Source organism: Siphateles boraxobius, unplaced genomic scaffold (genome assembly GCF_051911475.1).
Source record: "Siphateles boraxobius isolate OS27281-9 unplaced genomic scaffold, OSU_SipBor_1 123, whole genome shotgun sequence".
Taxonomy (NCBI): Eukaryota; Metazoa; Chordata; class Actinopteri; order Cypriniformes; family Leuciscidae; genus Siphateles; species Siphateles boraxobius.
The window spans coordinates 403,738-428,147 of NW_027508726.1; the positions used below are offsets into that span (position 1 = coordinate 403,738).

Genomic DNA, 24,410 nt, shown 5'->3' on the forward strand with positions numbered 1-24,410 from the left:
CACCTATATATTAAATTAAAATATAACCACTTTATTATAATTATTTGAATATGCACTCTGAATATGCATGTTTGTTTTTAAATAGAAATGATGTAGATAAAATGGAGCATTTGTTACTCTGAGTTTGATAATATTTATATGAGCATATTTGTATTCCATCTTCATGGTATACATTAATATAGTTATATTAGATATTTATTATGTTTTCTATTATATACAATATTATAAAAAAAATTAATGTTGGTATTTTTTTTATTATATTGCACTTAAAGTCTAATTGACACACTAAGTCATAAGTATAAGACAAAAAGTTGAAGTTGTAAGATAAAAAATCGGAATTTTGTCATGGTAAGTCATAAATATGACATTGAAAATTTTTGCAATGTTTTTTGAGGAATTTTTTACATAAAAAGGTGAAATTATGACATTTTAAGCCGTAATTTATAAAATAAATAAAGTCTCAATTATAAGATAAAAAGTTATATATTTGACTTCATCTTAAAAATATGACTTAATGTGGAATAATTATGACTTTTTAATGTCATTGTGATTTACAAAGCATGTTTTTTTCAATTTCCTATGTGATGGAAATGGGCCAGATGTTGTACCAGACTTTGTCTAGTTCGGACTTTTATTTTGATAGCGTCTTCGTCAGTCTTTTATTTTGATAGCGTCTTCATCAGTCTTTTATTTTGAAAGGCTTTATCAGTCTTTTATTTTGAAACCGTTCTCACATCTTGGCTTTTATTTTTACAGCGTTCTAGCTCATGCTTTTATTTTGAAAGCGTATCGATCTGGCGTGTCTCTGCCTTCACGCTTCTGTCATCTCCCATAGCCCTCATTCTGCACTGTTAGCATTAGCAAGGGGCAGTTTTCTGCAATGTCCTCAGTTGAAGAAATGTCCAACTCCGTGGCGGAGAGTTTGGAGGAGGACGGAGTGGAAGAGGAGAACATTGTGGACGAGGCAGAGATGGAGTATGAGGAGCCTGTTAAAGGAGGTTATATCTTCTACAGGTGAGCTTAGCAGCTAGCTTAGCATGATAACTCTGAATGAGAGTGTGCGGCTAATCAATTCCATTACAGATGTTTAATTTACTCATTCTCTTTATTGTGTTGGACGTCAGCATTTAGATGACACAGTTTGTTACATGCAATCAATGCACATCAGTGTACAGAGAGCTGTATTAGTTAAATGATCTGAATCAGCAACGCTTTGAAAAGATCTGAGTTAAAGTTTTATCAAATCTCATGAGCAAGTTTTATATATCCTAAGTTAACAGTTTCCAACCACTAAAATAACTGTTCATTTCTCATTTTCTGAGTGATTCACATGATCTGAAAAGAGTCCCTATAATTCTTGGCTGAATGAGTCTTTTTAATCCAGATTAGGACTATTAGTCTTTTAATCCTGATTTACAGTAGTGTTTTCTGATGTTAGTTTAATTGATTCACACGAGATTTTCCTTCAAATTGAGCTTAAAGAAGTGTGTTCGATGCTGAATCTTGTTTTATGTGCTCTGTCACTTTACCCATTTTCTGAGGGATTCAAATGACCTGAATCCATTTTTTTTTTCAATTGAACCGTTTTCTTTATTGATTGATTCATTCGGACCACCATAACTGTTTTCTGATGTTCTCTGGCACTTCTCTTCATTTCTTCCTGATTCTGAATAGAACTTGCGGAAGAGGATTATGATATTTTATATGAACTTAATCAAAATAAATAGGTAGGACTAAAAGAGCCTAATATCTAAATACAATGCAAGACATGAGAAAACATATAAAAAGGTGATTTTCAGGAAATGGTGCAATTTGTGTTTGAAAGCCTTAGGATTGTTCAGAATTTAATTTGGAAAAGTCAATATTTCTGATGCACATTGGGATAATCATAGGAGGATGCATCCAATATTATTAACTATTTTGTCGAACAAGATCAAATGTGGGCGGGGCTTGATTTTGTCTGTGGGGAATTGATTGGATGGTTGTGGTTTGCTATTGGTGGATCTCATGTGAGTGACAGGTTGTCCCGCCCACATCATCAGAGAAGAGAAGAGATGCTGCGAGAGGAACTTATTCTGATTCGAGATTACCAGGAATGCTTTGTTTTGTTCTTTTAGGGACAGAAAAGAGTGGGCGGATCTGGAACCGGTTCCTCAAGACGATGGACCAAACCCTGTGGTGAAGATTGCTTATTCAGAGAAATGCAAGTGCCTTTTATTCAATGAAGCTTGCTCTTTTTTTTTTTTTTGTATCACACATTATCACTGTCCCGTTTCTTTCATGTCTCTCGTATCACTCCGCACTCGTTTTCTTCTCACATTATTGAATAATCCCAATTTATGTCCATTGTTCTTTTTCATTTCCATTTATTTATTTAAGTAGTCATTCAATTAATGTGGTAATGTGAGCCGTAATCATCACAAAATAAATTATTTCAGTCCAGTTCAAGTCCCGATCATGCTGTCAGGGTTTATTTTGTGATAATGACTAGCTAACTGTATGCTGTTAGTTGTTGGTTTAGTTAAAGTCCCCCTGTAATAATCAATCATTTTATCCCTTAAAACTCATCTTTGATCATCAAATGACATTTTTAAAAGTTTTTTACTTGAAAAAAATGTCTTCATGCCTTAAAATATCTTGAATGTAACTCGACACCCTCGCCTCAATTAGTATGCGTGGTTCTATGAATATGCAAATGAGCCCCGCCTCCACTCACTCAGAGATCCACTCGTTGACGATCACACGTTGATCTGATTGGTTACAAGGTAGTTTGTGACGTCAGAAACACCAGCGATGTCAAAGCGTGTTTTTGAGACTGTCTTTGGTTCACTGCAGTTTTAAGCAGAAAATACTCAGCAATGCTGTCGACTTATGAATTTGTCACATGGTTTGTCTTAAAGCATATTAAAAACACCACATAGACATATAAACAACATTAAAAGCTGGATTTTCACCACAGGGAGAATGAAATGTTAAAGGTTTGTCTTGTCATCTGCAGTCACAGACGTGTTTGACATGTTCAGAGCGCTCCTGAAGAACGATGAGAAAAGTGACCGAGCGTTTGCACTGACCGCTGAAGCCATCGAGCTCAACGCCGCCAACTACACAGTGTGGTGAGACCACTGATATTTAAATTAACATATAAATGTGAAATATATTACAGCCCAGTGCACTTTTAAAGGCAAACCTGATACAATACCATTCAAAAATGTCAAAAAGGCTGCATTTATTTGATCGAAAATACAGTAAAAATTCTGAAATATTATTATAATTTAAAACAGCTGTTTTCAATGTGAATATATAATAAAGTGTAATTTATTCCTGTGGTCAAAGCTGAATTTTCAGCATCATTACTCCAGTCTTCAGTGTCACATGATCCTTCAGAAATCACTATAATATGATGATTTGATGCTCAAGAAACATTTATGATTATTATCAATGTTGAAAAAAGTTGTGCTGCTTCATAATTGTGTGGAAACTGTCATGCGTTTAATTTTTCAGGATTCTTTGATGAATAGAAAGTTAAAACAAACAGCATTTATTTGGAATAGAATCTTTTGCGACAATGTAAATGTCTTTTAATCCGTTTAATCCTTGCTCAATGAAAGTGTTTATTTAAGGCACTATTTCCTATAACACATTTCCCAGACTGCACCGTTGCAGATTTAAACATTAGCAAATCCCCTTCTTGCTTTTGACTGCAAAAAGCTACAAAGCAAGTTCAAGACATTTGAGTCCTGTGTTAAATTGTGTTGTAGGAACTACAGAAGAGTTTTACTGCAGGCTCTAGATAAAGACCTGAGAGAAGAGATGAAGTATATCACGGCCATTATAGAAGATCAGCCCAAGAACTACCAGGTTTGGTAAGTCCACCTCACATGAAGTTTGGCAAATAGAGATGCTTTCCTCAGCAAACACCGCTAATAATTATAAGCATAACTAATGTTACAGTTTTACATGTGTTTTCATTGGTTTTGCAATTTGCATAATCTGTCATACATGCTAGCACACTGTTTTTTTGGTTTTTTTTTTACAATGTTTTTTTATGAACTCAAAAACATAATTTTCTCTGCAAAGTCACTCAGTTCTTCTCTATATCAGTATCAGAGTTTCTGAACTCCTGAAACGCCTCCATTGTAGTCTTGAGTTTCTCCCGGGAACGAACACGTCACAATATTCCTCATTATAATAATTCATACGCAGAATAAAGGGGCGGGGCCTGGTGGAGTTAGTTAGTAGTGTGTTAAACTGGTGGTTATGGGAAGGGGCGGGACATTTCCCAAACACACTCGAAGCGCTCGACCAATCACAACGCGCTGATCCAGCCGACCAATCAGAGCACAGTGTGCTTTTCAGGAGGAGGGGCTTCATAGAGACAGGAAGTAAACAGAGCGTTACTGACAGACTGGGAAGAGAGGAGCCGCAACAAAGTGAAATAATTATTATTTATTAAACAATTTGTGCAGGCATCACAGGCGGATGGTGGTGGAGTGGCTGAACGACACATCGGATGAGCTGCAGTTTGTTGCAGAAATTCTCAGTCAAGATGCGAAGAATTACCACGCGTGGCAACACAGACAGTGGGTCATCCAGGTACAGATTCACTGCCTCATGTGGCGTGTAAACTGTTGATCTGCATGCATGTAGTGTTGTCAAAAGCACCGACTTCGGTACCAAGTCGATACTGAAATTTGAAAAATGTGACGCTTTGAGCGCTGTTGAGCGGAATCATAAACACCTCTGATTGGCCATTGTGTTCACGAGCTTATCGGATATGTCTGTGATCGGCTACAATGATCAGTGCTTCAAAAACATTGTAAATATACTCCAAAGACGCTCTTCTGCGACACTTACACAGATACACACGGGAGCGTTCGGTCCGCTGTTGCTGATATACTGTGGCTTCTCTCCCGTTTTTAAAAAAACTTTCAAACACTTGTGCATTGATCATTGTAGCCAATCACAGACATATCAGAAGAGCTTGTGAACACAACGGCCAATCAGAGGTGTTTATGATTCCGCTAAACGGCACTCAAAGCGTCACATTTTAAAAAAAATTAAAAAGTTCTCCAAAATCGGTGCTTTTGACAACACTACATCGATGTTCATGGTCTGAGTGTGTGTGTCACAGGAGTATAAGCTGTGGGATGGAGAGCTGGAGTATGTGGAGGATCTGTTAGAGGAGGACGTGAGGAATAACTCGGCCTGGAATCAGAGACACTTCGTCATCAGTCACACCAGCGGATACTCCGACCCTGCTGTCCTCGACAGAGAAGTGCAGTGAGTCTTAATCATTCACAAAACCACAACCTTTTTGCTCAAAGATCAAATTCTTGCGCAAAAATACCAATGGTTACAAATCATTTTTGTTTTGGTTCAGAGGCTTTCAATAATCAGTTTTGAGAATGATTATTCACCAACTTGTGATACATCTGAAAAAATTATATTTTTTTTCAATACATACTAGGGCTGGGTTAAAAATATTGATTTCTCTATTTTAATCGATTCTCGTTTTTAACAACCGATATCGATTCTTAAATCCCTAAGAATCAATCTTTCAGTCTAAGCTGTTTTCAGTTGATTAAAGAAAAATTTTGTAGCGCTTCCATCCAATAAACCACAAAAAGCTTGTTTTAAATGTTTAAAGCTTTAAAATGTGCTCTGTTACTTCTTAGCTCAGTTGTTTTACAAAATTCAAACAATGAATAGCGTTTTGTGGCTCTTTAATGTGCCTCAGATCAAGCAAAGCGGCACGTGAACCGATCATCTCTTCCGCTTTACAACTAGTTACAGCACAAAATAAACATGAGTGAACATCAGAAGGTATGTTGGAAGATATTTAATGTATGTTTGAATAAATCCATCATTTTTTATGACAAACATCATTTAAATGTTTATATTTAAAAACAAACAAGTAGAAACATTGTCATTAAATATGTATTATAACATTATTATTGAGTTTTTCTAACCCTATTAAATGTATGTCATGTTTTGGGTCAAAATTCCATTAATTTAATTATTAATACAATAATTAAAGCAATAGATTCAATTAAATCCGTAATTTCAATCAAATGAAATCAGTATCAACATAAGCCATCTTTGCACTGCAGTGGCACAAGCTGCATTTAAATGTATTTACACACAGTTTAATGCTGTTCACAGGTGGCATCATTAAATAATGAAGTGATACTTTCAAATGTTAAACTAAAGCCAACTGTAGTTGGCAATCTTAATGAGTGAGTCATCGAGTCATTCATACATTCATTCAGTAACGAATTAAGTGGCTGACTGTGTTTATGAATGAGTCATGAATCATTGGCTACGTTTACATGCACAACTTTTATTTCAGTCGGACTGAATTCACTCCGATTGATGAATCCGGATGTAGTGTTTACATGAACGCTAAAAGTGTGATCCGGTGATGTGCGCGTTTATACGTCACAAGCTTCAAATCGGAATATATATTATTGACATGCGCACACTGCACGAATATACAGTTTCCTGCTGTTTGTGCATAACTCTCTTACATTGTTTCTTTATTTGTTTTAAACAGCAGACTTAATATTTATCCATTTCTGGTCATAATTTGACGTAAATGAGCATATGAACTTATATTGATCACGCAGTAATAATGCCATAAACCAGTCGTCTGTGGATAAATCTGAAACAAGGACTGGTGGGACGTTGTCCTGCTCCATTTCAGAGTGAAAGGAGAATTTTAGAAATACGGGACACTCATTTATATGACACAGAAGAACAGCTCGTTCAGCGCGTCATACGCCATTACGCTAGTTCTACTTCATTGCACATGCGCAGTCCTTTCAGTTTCGGTTTTCAATCCGATCACGTGTTTACATGTTCTCTCGACCGGATTAGAAAAGGACCTTTCAATCCGATCGATTAAAGTGTTTACATGAAGGCTTTTCAGTCCGACTGAGCCGCCAATCTCATTACTATCAGATTATTTGGTTGTGTGTAAACGTAGCCATCGACTCTCCTGATTCGTTCAAAGCCGCAGATTCTTTGACTAAATGTACGTTGTTTGGAGATGCACAAAAGTTCTGCTGTGGCTTTCATTGAAACTATTTTTTTGTGAAATAGAGCAAAAAATATTGTTTAAAATGTGCATCACTTATTGATACCTTTTGTGTTTGTTGAACTGTTGTGTAAAATCAACTTCACATTTGGAATCGTGTGGATAATCGGTCGGTTTTGCTCGTATTATCAACATTAATAACAAGAACTCATTCAGGGTGTTTTTGTATCGAAGGGAGTTTGAGTCTTAAATCGATCTCTATGCACAGCCTGTGTCTATATGTGTTCTTAATGCTATAAGTGCTAAAACCCAACTTTTACAAAAGTACATTGTCGAGAACAGCAGTAATGTAGTTTGATTGGCTAAGGCAGCAGACTCTACACACAACCTATCATATGCACGCTGCTTGTGTGGATGCAGTCAGTTTGGCCTGCAAAAGATGAGGTAATTTGATTGCAGATTTAATGATTCATAAATACAGTCACTACCAATTTCCAGTTTTTACAATGCAAAAATTAATATCATGAAACGAATCAATCGTTGTGCCGCTTGCATAAATCCCTTAAAGCTGCTTGTCTGATAACTTAAAAAAATTATTGTGTAAAACTACCCATGGTCACAACTAATTTTTGTTTGGATTCACGTTTTTTTTTTTTAGAGTTTCGAAGTTTTGCTTTAAGCAGATTTAAGAGTGATTATTCAATAACTTGATGCATCTAAAAAAATACAATAATGAGATGTTTAAACTTATTTTGTCCTTGTTTCAAAAGGAAATGAAATCTATATATATTTTTTACTATATACCGTCGTTAACGCTTTATAATGCCTTTCATGAAGGTTAACAAAGATTTATATGATATGAAATGGATCATTAGTGTCGCTGCTCATATGAATAACTTAAGCTGCTTGTTTGAAGAACACACAAGTGTGGTTACTCTCCAAACTAATACTGAAACCTGTGAATGTTTATTTGATTTTACCTGCTTTCAAAACTATTTTTTATTTATTTAGAATTCACATTTAAAGACTATTATTTGTTATTGGCTAGTAATGATGACCAATTACCCATGCAATGCCCCTCTCTCATATTTTATAAAACAATGAAGAATATTGAGGAATTAAAAAAATGTATGGAATTATAAAGAAATGTTGTGCTTTGATAAGGATGATGAATTAATTTTTGCTTTTAATTAAATGCCTTGAGTAAAGTGTATGTTTATTAATTGTTTTTAAATTATTTAATAAAGTGTTCTCTCTCTCTCTCTCTCTTTAGGTACACACTGAAACAAATAAAGAAAGCTCCTCACAACGAGAGCGCTTGGAACTATTTAAAAGGGTGAGAGCTGCAAATAGATATAAACATCTGATTAAGATCTAATTTCTCTTTCAAACATACAGTACATTTCAAACATATACCAGCAGATGGCACATGCTCACTAGTAACAGAAGACGACAAACACAGTTTACACTGAAGAGCCTGAAGAATATATGGACACAAAACATAACATGGATCATTAAAGGTCCCATATTGTACAACTTTCTGAAGTTTTATTTTAGGTTTTGACGTCCTTAAGAATATATATTTGCGGTATAAGTACCAAAAACCATCTCAATATATGTTTACAGCTGCTTTCTCAGGAGCTCTGCCAAGAACAGCTTGATTTTGCCCTGTCTACTTAATATTCATGAGCCTCTCTTCTGATTGGCCTGTTGTTTTCTGAGTGACCCCCCATTGGTGGGGGCGGAGACTGGAGGCGGGACTGAGTAGTTCTGACATCACAATTATACAGAAGTCCCTACGGCTCGTGAAAAGCACAGCTACTTTATGCAGACTGTGTGCGTTTGTCTGTGGATCGACTGTTTTGAAACTTATATGGTATTTTCATAGAGCCGAGACCTCTGATATCATGAACACAGCCAGGACATTCAGTTTTGACAATATGGGACCTTTAAAAGATCCGTCACTATTACTGTTGTTCATACTTTTAAATAAATAAATAAATAACAGTTTTAAACATTGCATATTTATTTAGATGTGTACAGTGTTTATCTCAGAGGATCATGATTAATTTCAATTTCAAATGAGGTTCATTAGCATGACTGTGGATCACAATGTTGCCAAAGCATTAACATTGTATATAAATAATAAAACAAACAAACAGACAAAATATATGTGTAGATGATATTTTATGTACGTGTGGGTTCTGTGACTCAGGATCCTCCAGGATGTTGGTTTGTCCTCGTATCCTGGACTTCTGGAGCAAGTGACCGCGCTTCAGGACTCGTGCAGTTCTCCATATCTCACCGCCTTCCTGGTCGACCTCTACGAAGACGCTCTGGAGACCAACAACTCCAGCCACGACCAGCGAGAGACGCTCAACAAGGCCTTGGAGGTGAGCTGGGACGTCACACATGCAGAAAACAACGGCCATGTTTACATGAACATCATTTTACCATTCAGATCCTTATTACAGGGTTCTAGGTGCTAAAAGTACTTTATATTTTTTTTTTAAGTCCTGGAAATCACTTGAAAACATCCATATTTACAATAGAGGTACTTGAAAAGTGCTTGACTTATTTAAAAACAATATATATATATATATGAAATTTCATTCGTTTTTTTTTTTTATTTGTTGTTTATTTGAATAGGGACAGATACAAAGAAAAAACATAGATTATTACTTAAGAAACAATCCAATGCCTCTATCACAGTGTTTATAGCCATGGCTAATTCGCAACACCTGTCCCTAGAAGGGCTTTTAACAGTTACGATAATGAAAGAATAAAAATGTACAGTGAGTACAATAAAATGTCCAGAAACCAGCTAGCACCAATAAAAGTTAGTATAGTAAATAAACACATTCACTCAAACTCACACAGATGCACACCTCACATACACACAGATATACATTTCACATGGCATGATCACACTGTTCCTGCTGTATAAGCCAAGCTTTTGTTTGTTTTTTGAAGGTGGATGGTTTATTTAATGTCTTTATACTTGTATATTTTCTTCGAAAAAGCACAAATACAATATTTTCATGCTAAATTAAACTGCAGCCCGTCTGATAAACCCCTATCAGACCTTTTCTCGATACAAAATACGCCAACATTATAATATAAAATATTTTTTATTGAACAATAATATCCATTATACATTTTGTATTTAATATATATTATTAAAAATGTTGTATTTTGGATACCTTATATCTGTAATTTGAGTTAAAAAAAATTCTAAAGACATTGTTTGATAAGTGCGATCTCTGATTGTAGTCCTTGAAAACCAAAAAGAAGTACTTAAAGTCTTTTTAAAGCATCTATACGAACCCTGTTATTAAGCCTTTATTTAAATAAAATATAGTGTTCATAGGTTTGGATATACCAGTAGACAAGTAATCAAAAATGCTATTTTTATCCCGGCTACTCTCTTGTATGCAGTCATATGCCATCTGTGTTATTAAATTAATTTACTTCACACATGCATATTCAGAATATACCCAAATGCTGATTAGGGCTGTCACTTTTGTGAAAAAATCCTGTTCGATTTTTGAGACTTATGTGTTCATTGAACCGATTGTAAAATCGATTTTTCCATGTCTAAAGACGTTTCCATTTTCAACACCAAATATTGGCAAATCCACGGACAACTAACAGGCATTAGGACGAACGTAAAGAGGGCGCTTGCACAAGTCAGCAATATTTCTGATGATTTATTGGCGTGAAGTTTTTTGCACAATGACAAACAGGAGTGCAACATTCAAGGATTGAAATTAACGTCCGCCAAATTCGGATAAAAATGAACTTTGGCGGGTAACGCTGTCATATCACGAGCCAATTTGGCGTGTTTCTATGTTTACTCGCTTTGCTGGGGAAGTTCGTGTAAGCCAAATCTGCGTGGATTTAGCGCAAATACGCAACTCGTGAGTCCTCATGATATATTAAATACAGCGTATTGCGCAGAATCTGCGCATTTCTGGCTTGCTTGAACACACACGTTACTAAGGAACAAATAACGGCGCGCTTGTTCACTTGCACTGAAGTAATAGCGAATATTAAAAAGCATTTGGTTAACAGAAAATACATTGTTATTTTCCAACATCATACATGTTCTTTGTACTGTATTGATCTGTCTACCTAAAACACATTTTTGGTAAAACAAAACAAAAAAAAAGGCAGTTAAAATCGATTCCCTATTTTTGTTTTCGAAACTTGTGTTGGTTGTTCCGATCGATTATGCAGTCGATTTTCGAACGTAAAGTGACAGCCCTAATGCTGATATTAGTTTACTTTTGTGAGTAAATGGCAACATATTTATTGTTTTAAATCGTTGAATAATCGTCAAAGCGTGTAATTGATGCAAAACTGCTGTTATAAAACTTTGCAAAACGTACATTTTTGGGGTTTTTTACAAAACAACGTTACTTTAAGAACTGATGAACTCCGTTTAGGAGCGATTTATAACACTATCAAATGCTGAGTTTTTCATCATTAATATTAATTAGCCCATGTTACATGTAAAGCGCTTCATAATAGAATTGGTGTAGTAATTATATTTCTTCTCTTGTAGCGTTCAGGTTCACTCACAGATATCTATATTTTATAGAATCTGTTGAATATTTCACAGTTTGTCGGTTCGTACAAAACAATAGACATCTTCCACGTCCAGTGATTTGGGTAATTAGAGACTTTTGAAATTCTGTTTTTAGCTGAAAGCTCTTGTCTTTAAATATTAACTCTACACAACTTTAATAGATGTTAATTAATTATTGATCTATGGTTTCATATCAAACTAAATGCATATAAAACATTACATGGCTGCCTTTGCACAACAAAGAGCTTGTCTGAACCATGAAGGAGGGAAATCAAAAAAGAGAAAATATTATTCGTCTCTTGAGTATTTCTCCGTGACAGGCCTTGTGTTTTCCTGTGCAAACGTGCGGATGTTGAGGTTAATGAGATTTCTTTTCTGTGCGTTTCTCATCCTGAGCCACAATGATGATCATGATGGAGTCGAAAATGATTTTCTGTTTTGAAATTGAGGCCATGTGTATTTGTTTAAAAAAACTGGTTCAACCTTTCAGCTTCCGTCACCCTCACAAGTATATGAGATGAGGAATATGAAAGCGTTCAGAGGAAAAATGTCCACGGATATGAAATGTGTAGTTCTTCTGTGCCGAGACAAAAAATTTTAACTTTTAAAGTGAATTGCATAGTTCTAGAACTGTATTCTCTGAGTCCTCACGTGATTCTAGAACCAATTTTATTTTGGAGCACTCAGTTCTATATTGGATCAGAACAAAATCTATCATAAACTCCTCACGTGATTCTAGAACCAATTTTATTTTGGAGCACTCAGTTTTAGATTGTATCAGCAGAGTAGAATCTATCATAAAGTCCTCACGTGATTCTAGAACCAATTTTATTTTGGAACACTCAGTTCTAGATTGGATCAGAATAGAATCTATCATAAAGTCCTCAGGTGATTCTAGAACCAATTTTATTTCGGAGCCCTCAGTTTTAGATTGGATCAGAACAGAATCTATCATAAAGTCCTCACGTGATTCTAGAACCTGTTTTATTTTGGAACACTCAGTTCTAGATTGGATCATAACAGAATCTATCATAAAGTCCTCACGTGATTCTAGAACCAATTTTATTTTGGAACACTTAGTTCTAGATTGGATCATAACAGAATCTATCATAAAGTCCTCACGTGATTCTAGAACCAATTTTATTTTGGAGCACTCAGTTCTAGATTGGATCAGAATAGAATCTATCATAAAGTCCTCACGTGATTCTAGAACCAATTTTATTTTGGAGCACTCAGTTCTAGATTGGATCAGAATAGAATCTATCATAAAGTCCTCACGTGATTCTAGAACCAATTTTATTTTGGAACACTTAGTTCTAGATTGGATCATAACAGAATCTATCATAAAGTCCTCACGTAATTCTGGAACCAATTTTATTTTGGAACACTCAGTTCTAGATTGGATCAGAACAGAATCTATTATAAAGTCCTCACGTGATTCTAGAACCAGTTTATTTCGGAGCACTCAGTTCTAGATTGGATCAGCAGAATAGAATCTAATATAAAGTCCTCACGTGATTCTAGAACCAATTTTATTTTGGAACACTCAGTTTTAGATTGGATCAGAATAGAATCTATCATAAAGTCCTCACGTGATTCTAGAACCAATTTTATTTTGGAACACTCATTTTAGATTGGATCATAACAGAATCTATCATAAAGTCCTCATGTCATTCTAGAACCAAATTTATTTTGGAACACTCAGTTCTAGATTGGATCAGAATAGAATCTATCGTAAAGTCCTCACGTGATTCTAGAACCAATTTTATTTTGGAGCACTCAGTTCTAGATTGGATCAGAATAGAATCTATCATAAAGTCCTCACGTGATTCTAGAACCAATTTTATTTTGGAACACTTAGTTCTAGATTGGATCATAACAGAATCTATCATAAAGTCCTCACGTGATTCTAGAACCAATTTTATTTTGGAACACTCAGTTCTAGATTGGATCATAACAGAATCTATTATAAAGTCATCACGTGATTCTAGAACCAATTTTATTTCGGAGCACTCGGTTCTAGATTGGATCAGAACAGAATCTATCATAAAGTCCTCACGTAATTCTAGAACCAATTTTATTTTGGAGCACTCAGTTCTAGATTGGATCAGAATAGAATCTATCATAAATTCCTCACGTGATTCTAGAACCAATTTTATTTTGGAACACACTCAGTTCTAGATTGGATCAGAATAGAATCTATCATAAAGTCCTCACGTGATTCTAGAACCAAATTTATTTTGGAACACTCAGTTCTAGATTGGATCAGAATAGAATCTATCATAAAGTCCTCACGTGATTCTAGAACCAATTTTATTTTGGAACACACTCAGTTCTAGTTTGGATCAGAATAGAATCTATCATAAAGTCCTCACGTGATTCTAGAACCAATTTTATTTTGGAACACTCAGTTCTAGATTGGATCAGAACAGAATCTATCATAAAGTTCTCAGTTGTAGTGGATGTAGAAAGGATTTTTCATGATTCTAAAGAATTGGACATTTGAACTCTCACAGTTTTAGAATGGTTCTAAAAGATTATTTGTTGTAACCCGCAAGCAGTTCTAGAATGTTTCTGAGAGCTTGTAGTATGGAACACTATCTCACATAGTTCTAGAAAGGTTTTAAACGATTATTTGATGTAAACCTTAAACCGTTCTAGAATGGTTCTTTTGTGGAACCCTCACATAGTTCTAGAATGTTTGTGATGTTGCTACAGTGAAACTCTTAGAATAGTTCTACAACTGGTTCTGAGGGGTTCTACTGTGAAAACCTCACACAGTCCTAGAATGTTTCTGATGGTTTCTACTGAAACCGCACTAGAGAATTTCTGATGGTTTCTTCAGTGCAACTCTCAGAACAGTTCTAGAATGGTTCTGAGGGGTTCTGCTGTTAAAACCTCACACGGTTCTAGAATATTTGTGATGGCTTTAGAACCCTCAGAATAGTTCTCAGGGGTTCTAATGTGGAAACGTCACACTGTTCTAGAATGATTGTGATGGTTTCTACAGTGGAACTCTCAAAAAAGTTCTAAAACGGTTCTGAGGGGTTCTATAGTTGAAACCTCTCACTGTTCTAAAATATGTGTGATGGTTTCTACAGTAGAACCCTCACAACAGGTCTTAAATGGTTCTTTTGTGGAACCAACACACAGTTATAGAATATTTGTGATGCTTTCTATAGTGGAAACCTCAGAATAGTTCTGAGGAAGGGTTCTATACTGAGACCTTGCATGGTTCTAGAATATTTGTGATGGTTTCTAACGTGGAACTCCCAGAACTGTTCTAGCGTTGTTCTGAGGGGTTCAATAGTGGAAACCTCACACGGTTCTAGAATATTTGTGATGGCTTCTGAACCCTCACAACATTTCTAGAATGGTTATGAGCGGTTCCTCTCTGAAACCCTCATCGTGTTATAGAATATTCTTGATTGTTTCTATAATGGAACCCTCAGAATAGGTCTAAAACAGTTCTGAGGTGTTCAATAGTACAACCCTCACATTGTTATAGAATATTTATGATGGTTTCTACAGTAGAACCCTCACAACAGTTCTATAATGGTTATAAGGGGTTCTCCTACGGAAAATCACATAGTTATATAATATTTGTGATGCTTTCTACAGTGGAACTCTCAGAATAGTTCTAAAATGGTTCTGAGGGGTTCTATAGTGGAAGCTTCACAATTCTTGAAAGGATTCTGCTCATGTTTCTATAGAATTCCTCATCAGGTCTAGCTTGAGAACTCAGACTTCTGACCTTTCCGTGAGACTGTGAAGTGCAGAATATTGATGAGCATAACCAGCAGATTTCCTTTCATAAAGTCTGAACTGGAGCCGTCGGTTCTCGCACGCAGAAGCTCGTTACATGGGAAAATGTCAGAGCTGCATTTAGACTTTATTCCCCTGTTGTTTTACACCGTTTGAAACATGTACAGTGTTCAGGCAATGTCTTGGCGTTTAAAATCCATTTGTCTTGAATCTTCTCGTCAGACATCTTCTTGAACATCACGACTGTGATGCTATTTTCAACAAACGCTGTTGCATTATTTTCCTGTTATCTCTGTAAAGCTGCTTTGAAACAATCTGTATTGTAAAAAGCGCTATATAAATAAAGGTGACGACTTAAATATTAGCCAAATTCTAATTATATTCTAATTCTAAAAGCAATACTTTAAAAAAGTCTCATATGCCCACAAGAGGGCGCAAGCGAGCGCAATAAGCAAATATAAACCAAATCAAGCATTGCATGTTTTATTGAAATTAAATGACATTCACTTTTTAAAGAGATTTAACTTTGGAAACAATTGTTCTTAAATAAAATAGTATTTCCTTAATGTGCATGCAAGGGAAATTAGGTTACAATAGTGCATAAAACTGCATAAAACACGATCTGACAACATAATGTGCTACATGAACACAAAATAGCAAACTGCCATTCAGAAACACTCCACTTCTACTCGCTACATCTACATATTGTTCGTCAAAAACACCAGACGCTTAGCTCGATCTGAGCGAGTGCCGAGCGCTTTCTGTTGACCATGTTTTCCGCTGATGAACACACACTCAGATCTGACCGAGGTCAAGTATGTCGTTGCATGATTTTTGCCACCAACTGAGAGGGTTTTCGTCAGCATGAAGCCTTTTCCCGCCATTTCTCAAATTAACAAAGCATGCGCACCGTGCTGTATTGGATAAGCTAACAAAAACACACCTTGTCATTACGCCATCATGTCTCGCGCGCCTCTTGACACAACAAAAAATCGAATGTGCATTTTTTTCATTTTTTTTTTTTTAGAGGAATATTCACATTTTTATTTGACCGAATCAGAATCAGAAAGAGCTTTATTGCCAAGTGTGCTTGCACACACAAGGAATTTTCCTTGGTACTGAAGCTTCCAGTGCACACATACAAATACAGATACAACAAGAAACATAGTAATACAAATTCTACAAATAAAATTCTACAAAAAAATATGAAAATACTATAAAAATATTTGGTCACAGTTGGGTTTTGTCTGAATAAACATTTACAGATTATGAACATATTTACAGTATTTTGAATAGTATGAATAAATAAATATCAGGTATCGAATTTTGACAGCCCTATTATCCTGATGGTTTTTTTTTTTTTAAGAATATTCGAAATTCGAATTTTTTATTTGATAGCTCTTGTGTCCTGATGCGTCTCTGTCTGATAAAGAGCCTTGATCTTGCTTGTGTGTTTTAGCTTTGTAAGTTCCTGGCCGAGGAGGACACCATTCGAAGGGAATACTGGGATTACGTGTCCCGATCTCTCCAGAACGCGTATGGCTGGAGTGACTCCGCCCCCTCCTCTTTAGCCCCGCCTCCTCCCTCGTCCCAGCATCTCGACGGTGAGCCCATCGACCCCTGAGGAGAAACACACACCTGGACACATGCTGAGAGGAGGAAGAAGAAACACTGAGACATGATGGACTCTTTATCTGTGTGTGTATGTGTGTGTGTGTGTGTGTGTGTGTGTGTGTACAGCCAGGCTTTAACAGCAGTGCTTGCAAGTCAGAACGGCGTTAAACTCCAAGTAGCCATAAGCTTAAACACTCTGAGAGTGATCTGTACACTCGCCTTGCAGTGAATGAAGTGAACCCTGGGAGTTTCAGCAATTCATACTCATGTTTTAGACTAGCATTTATCTTTTCAGAGGTCAAAAGTGTCATTTATCAAAGCAAATACATAACTGACATGCTTCAGGTGTAGTCAGAAGCTTCTCTTGCCAAAGCATCTTCTGATCTGTGTTACCAAACTCTGCTCAGACTGACTGTACGTGCATTTTTTATGTTCAGAAATAATAATAATTAATGCTAAAGCTGAATGACTTTAATTTTTATTTGTCTTGCATTTTTGCATTTCCTGGTTGAAATGTGGATCTGAAAGTGTTTTCATGTGTGCCTGTAGTGTTTGATTTATGGACAGATTTCAATATTTTTAGCAGACAACTAACATAACGCCTAAGCTTTTGGAAAATTAATTTTATACATTGCTAACCCTACACTAAAAAAAATTACTTTAGGATGTACGCTAACGTGCAAAAGTTCGGGGTCAGTAAGACTGTATAATGTTAATGTTAAAAGATTTCTATTTAAAATAAATGCTTTCTGTGCAGCAAAAAATCCTGGGGAAAAACATTATTATTATAAACAAAACTTCTTTCAAAAACATTTAAAAAAAAAACCTTACTGACTGCAAACTTTTTAACGGTGCATTTGAGTGTCTAACGCTGGTAATGTTTAATAAGCCGACTACAACTTTAATTTTAGCCTTAAACACTGATTTTATCAAGGAAAGACTGAAAGGTTAAAGTTCACACAGTTAATTCACACGATTAAGCAGTGGTACTGGGCAAAGATCATAACCGTTGTCCAATAAATGAACGGTTCGTAAAGCTGTTCATCCTGACAGCGGTTTGAACAGAACTAAAGTCATTTGTTTTTACCAAGAATCATCATTTCCAGCGACGCGGCCGAAAGAACGCCGTCCAAACGTTCCTTACAGCATTTACATCTCTGGTTGTAAAGCCTACTTTTGTTCATGTAAAATATCTGTTTGTGTATGATATCAAGATTATAGAAAATCCTAATCATTCTAAAACATCATTTTTAAAAAGGTTTAACACTCATTCAAGTGTCAAGAGCAGCTTTTGCTGTGAGGGCACTACAGGTGTGAGAAAGCCTGTCCTTTATGGCTTTTAGTGATGGGTATTTCTACTTTTTTAGGGTATTTTTTAGGTTTACTTTTTTTTGTTTTTAGGTTTACTTTTTTTTAGGGTATTTTTATTTTATTTTAGTTAGGTCTACTTTTTTTAGTGTATTTCTAAATTTGTAAGTTTTTAGGTCTACTTTTTTTTTTAGGGTATTTTTATTTTATTTTAGTTAGGTCTACTTTTTTTAGTGTATTTCTAAATTTGTAAGTTTTTAGGTCTACTTTTTTTTTTTAGGGTATTTCAATTTTTTTTAGTTTTTAGGTCTACTTTTTTTTAGGGTATTTAATTTTTTTTAGTTTTTAGGTCTACTTTTTTTAGGGTATTTATAATTTTTTTGTTTTAGGTCTACTTTTTTTAGGGTATTTCTAAATTTGTTAGTTTTTAGGTCTACTTTTTTGGGGGCATTTCTAATTTCTTTAGTTTTTAGGTCTACTTTTTTAGACTATTTCTATTTTATTTATTTATTTTCGTTTTTAGGTCTACTTTTTGGGGGTATTTCTAATTTTTAAGTTTTTTAGGTCTACTTTTTTTAGGGTATTTCAAATTTCTTTTTGTTTTTAGGTCTACTTTTTGTAGGGTATTTCTAAATTTGTTAGCTTTTAGGTCTACTTTTTGGGGGGCATTTCTAATTTTTTTAGTTTTTAGGTCTACTTTTTTAGTGTATTTCTAATTTTTTTATTTTTTAGGTCTACTTTTTTAGTGTATTTCTAATTTTTTTATTTTTTAGGTCTACTTTTTTTTAGGGTATTTCAAATTTTTTTGTTTTTAGGTCTACTTTTTTGGGGGCATTTCTAATTTCTTTAGTTTTTAGGTCTACTTTTTTTAAGGGTATTTCAAATTTCTTTTTGTTTTTATGTCTACTTTTTTTAGGGTATTTCTTTTTGTTTTTTTTGTTTTTAGGTCTCCTTTTTTGGGGTAGCCTATTTCTAAATTTGTTAGCTTTTAGGTCTACTTTTTTGAGGGCATTTCTAATTTTTTTTAGTTTTTAGGTCTACTTTTTTAGTGTATTTCTAATTTTTTTAGTTTTTAAGCCTACTTTTTTAGTGTATTTCTAATTTTTTGAGTTTTTAGGTCTACTTTTTTTTAGTGTATTTCTAATTTTTTTGTTTTTAGGTCTACTTTTTTTAGGGTATTTCTATTTTTATTTTCGTTTTTAGGTCTACTTTTTTGGGGGTATTTCTTATTTTTTATTTTTTATTTAGGTCTACTTTTTTTAGGGTATTTCAAATTTCTTTTTGTTTTTAGGTCTACTTTTTTTTAGGGTATTTCTAGATTTTTTAGTTTTTAGGTCTACTTTTTTTAGGGTATTTCTAAATTTGTTAGCTTTTAAGTCTACTTTTTGGGGGGCATTTCTAATTTTTTTAGTTTTTAGGTCTACTTTTTTTTTTTAGGGTATTTCAAATTTGTTTAGTTTTTAGGTCTACTTTTTTTTAGGACTTCATCAGAGACCGGGTCAGATCAGGACGGCTTCCCTAAAGTACATCAGTGTAATGATCCTCGTTCAAGGGCACTCGTCTGATGAAGAGCCCTGTTGTGAGACCGTCTCTCTGTAGCATTAAAACATTACAGTATTGAATCAGCACAACTCGGCATCTCCCTGCTTCCCCTGACAAAATCCCAACAGAATTGGCTTTTAAATTATTGCAGAAAATTTCTGAGATCAACAAAACCACAGTACTGCTAGGTACTTGAAAGAAAACTATAGTATTACCATGTTGCATGTCCTGAAAAACATGGTTTGCTTAACCATTTATGAAGGCTATATGCTAATGAATTGAAAGTTTGATTGAAGTTGAATATGTACTCCTAAATTTAATCTTGTTCGTGTTTAAATTTGGGGTTGGACTACTTTTGAGTGCAAATCTCTATGTTGCAGCTTAAAGTTTCACTTTAAAGCTTTTAAAGGTAAGGTAGGCAATTTCAGAGCGACTAATAGCAAGCTAGCTTTGAAATCAGACTTTTAGACCACTATTTTTATCGACTGCAATCAGGATGTGAAGACGTTCCAACCAGTATAACAAAAAAGTGTTTATAAAACAAATTGCCAATACCCTACCTTTAATAAACTATCTTCAATCAATTTCCGTCATATATTTATTTTGAGTCAAGTTCAGTTTAGTCTTTGGTTTGATGTGTTTGTGAACCGTTGGAGTGAGTTTATGCTGCATTTGTTTCATTTAATGCTGCATTGAATCAAGGTCACAAAACAGAATTTTGCTTCCAATACTGGAAAACATTTCACTGCAAATCTTTATGATAGGAAAAGGGCAGTCAAGTTAGCTCTACTTTGCCAAGTGAGTGCGTAATTGAGATGCACTATAGTGTGAGGAAAGAGGATTGTATCTCATTTCCAGACGCAGACTGAATCTGGACATCGACTGTGTGCCAGAAGAAAACAATGCATCCCGAATCATGCGGAGAGATCTGCAGAATACAGAGCAGGACGAGCTTGTGGACGGGTAAATCCGGTGAACTTTGCTGAAAACTCACTCAGGCAAACTTGGACGAAATGAAGTTTAGACGCGGCTGGGTGGTTTTTGGTGTTTGACAAGATGTCAGAGGCAAGTGACGGCAGGAGCTATTAACAGCTGGGTTACTGGTGTGGAGGCTTTTTTTCTTTTCTGTTTTCTTTTCTTTTTCAGGGCTTTTGATCACACTCTTCTCAATCAATCAAGCTTATTCTTTTCTTGTTTCTTCAGTATGTTTGAGCTTCAGCAAGAAGTTTGTCAAGCAGGTTCGGTTGAACTTCTCAGGGTTCCCACGGGTCCTTGAAATCCCAGCCCGATCTCACGGCAATTCGTACGAATTTTATGAGGTGGCTAATTCGTACGAATTCACACGACCTCACTCGTACGAATTAGTAAGATTTTTGCGAATGACCTATCCCTGACCCCGCCCCTAAACCTACACATCACGTGGGTTTAGACAAATCGTACAAATTCGTACGAGTGAGGTCGTACGAATTCATACGAATTAGCCACTTTTAATCACTCGTACGAATTAGTACGATTTTTGCTAAATCGTACATATTTTACGAGTTGCCCAGTTCGTATGAATTCGTACGAATGACCTATCCCTGACCCCGCCCCTAAACCTACACATCACGTGGGTTTAGACAAATCGTACAAATTCGTACGAGTGAGGTCGTACGAATTCATACGAATTAGCCACTTTTTAATCACTCGTACGAATTAGTACGATTTTTGCTAAATCGTACATATTTTACGAGTTGCCCAGTTCGTATGAATTCGTACGAATGACCTATCCCTGACCCCGCCCCTAAACCTACACATCACGTGGGTTTAGACAAATCGTACAAACTCGTACGAGTGAGGTCGTACGAATTCATACGAATTATCCAATTTTTAATCACTCGTACAAATTCGTACGAATTGGTCGTGAGATTGCGTTGGAAATCCTTGAAAGTTTGTGAATCTGAAAAAATTGATAATAATTCAAGGCCCTGGAAAGTTTTTGAAAATAAACATACATCGATACAGGTCCTTGAAAGTGCTTGAATTTATTTTGTGCAAGAAGTTTTTGGAAAAAATTCCATATTATTTGTATTTTATACAAATAATATAAATGATACTATTTGTATTTATATTATTATTTTTCCAACGCTTCATGGCCTATCATGCATACTAGCTTGCTTGATTTAAGTTAGTTACGCGCAGTTACGGTAAGAGTTTCCCGCGTGAGGTACTTTGTGTTGTACGTTGCCATGACGTTCACGTACGCACGAAATTACTACGATTGAACCTCAACGTTTGTTGTTGGACACAACAAATGTGTCCCAACATTAAGTCCTTGAATTTTAGGGTATTAGACCTGGAAAGTCCTTGAAATGTGTGAATTATATGTGAATAAAAGCCTAAATTAAATCTGTTCATCATATAAAGCGATCAAGTCTCTTCAGAAAATGTTGGACTTAACCACTCAACTCATATGGATTTGTTTTACGATCTCTTTTTGAAGTGGAAAAGTGGTAGTTGCGTTGACTGTCAATGGAGGAACAGAAATCCAAAGATGAACGAAAGTCTTACAGGTTTGGAACAACATGAGAATAAATAGTTAATGACAGAATTTTCATTTTTGAGTGAACTAACCCGGCTAAGCACAGAAATGAATAGATTGTAACAAAGTACAGCGTACAGAAATTAATAATGTGAAATGACACAGGGGAAAAGTATTGAACACGCTAACTGATATTTATTTAATACTTTGTACAAAAGCCTTTGTTGATAAATGCCTCCTGTATGGAGAAACTAGTGAGTATTGATGTGATTTTGGCCCATTCTTCCACACAAACAGTCTTCAAATCTTGAAGGTCCCGTGTGCCTCTTCTATGAATCTTGATCTTCAGTTTCTTTCCACAGATTTTCAATGGGATTTAAGTCCGTTGATTGGCTGGGCCATTCTAGCAGCTTTATTTTCTTTCTTTGAAACCAATTGAGAGTTTCCTTGGGCTGTGTGTTTGGGATCATTGTCTTCCTGAAATGTCCACCCTCGTTTCATCTTCATCATCCTGGTAGATGGCAGCAGATTTTTGTCAAGAAAGAAATTTGCTTCCTTCAATTATGTGAAGTTTGCCAGTGTTTTTAGGGTGATGCGCAGTGCCATTTCTCCTCCTAGCATGGTGTGTATTATGGCATCCAAACAGTTCAATTTTGCTCTCATCTGACCACACTATATTCTCCCAGTGTTTCACTGGCTTTTCCAAATGTAATGCAGCGAACTTTAAACGAGCTTCAACATGCTTTTCTTCCAGCAGTGGAGTCTTTTGTGGTGAGCGTGCATCAGGCTATGGTGGTGGAGTGCACTACTTACGGTTTTCTTTGAGACAACACTACCTGCTAATTGCAGGTCTTTTTGAAGCTCTCCACAAGTGGTCCTTGGCTCTTGGAAAACTCTTCTGATTATTCTTTTCATTCCTCTGTCAGAAATCTTGCGAGGAGCACCTGGTCGAGGTGAATTTATGGTGAAATGATTGTCTTTCCACTTCCGTATTACGGCCCCAACAGCGCTCACTGGGACATTCAGAAGCTTAGAAATGCGCCTATAACCAATGGCATCATTATGTTCTGCAAAAATTAGGTTGTGAAGGTCTTGAGACGGCTCTTTGCTTTTACCCATCATGAGATGTGTCTTGTGTGACACCTTGGCCGGTGTTCGAACTATACCGTGTCCTTTGGGGGAGGCCATTTTTTTTCACTTGCGCGTGCCTAGAGGACATAAGCGACAGCTGCGCTATGAAACGCATTCATTTCAAGGACTTCCAAAGATGCATAACAGCTACAAGTGCAAGCACTATGCAAGCACTATATACAGGATTCACCCTATTATACTTTATCGACACAAATTGATTAGATCAAACAACAAACAGCCATCCACAAATGGTCTATAAATAGGCTGTCTTTGAGTTCACTTGAACGAGGGTTAAATTACTCGTCAGGGTACAGAAGAATACCATAATTCCTCCGTTCAATTAGGCGTAAGACATCGAGAGACCTATAACAAACCCAGCCATAACACATAATTGGTAATAACATGCCTTACCTTAACACAGAATGGATTTCGCGCGCAGATCAATGGCTTCAAACGTTTACATTTTTTCTACAAATCTTTGAGTTAACATGTACTAAACATGATTGGAGTTTGCAGCGCAGCACCACCACACCTTGATGCTCATGACAAGAATAGCATGTATAGTTGAAAGTGAAAGTGACACGTGATGGCCAAGTATGGTAACCCATACTTGGAATTTGATCTCTGCATTTAACCCATCCAAGTAAGTGCACACACATTAGGAGCAGAGTAGTGAGTAGTGAACACACACACACACACACACTGCAAACGTGGATACACACACCCGGAGCAGCGGGCAGCCTTGAGTGGCGCCCGGGGAGCGATTGGGGGTTAGGTGCCTTGCTCAAGGACACCTCAGTCATATTCTTGCCATTCCAGTCATCGAACCAGCAACCTTTGGGTCACCAGTCCAACTCTGTTACCATTAGGCCACGACTGCCCCCAAAGTTGTAGTTATCTTA

General features: G+C 35.9%; 1 protein-coding gene across 1 annotated transcript; it reads left to right on the forward strand.

The window, feature by feature from the left end:
• Positions 1-780: 780 nt before the first annotated feature.
• Positions 781-17,481, forward strand: fnta (farnesyltransferase, CAAX box, subunit alpha). The gene is made up of 9 exons (XM_077224322.1): positions 781-1,014; positions 2,118-2,203; positions 2,999-3,113; positions 3,759-3,863; positions 4,467-4,593; positions 5,132-5,280; positions 8,310-8,372; positions 9,252-9,429; positions 16,852-17,481. Exons 1-9 carry the CDS (start codon positions 881-883, stop codon positions 17,014-17,016), a joined length of 1,122 nt encoding a protein of 373 aa, XP_077080437.1. The 5' UTR covers positions 781-880; the 3' UTR covers positions 17,017-17,481.
• Positions 17,482-24,410: the final 6,929 nt, after the last annotated feature.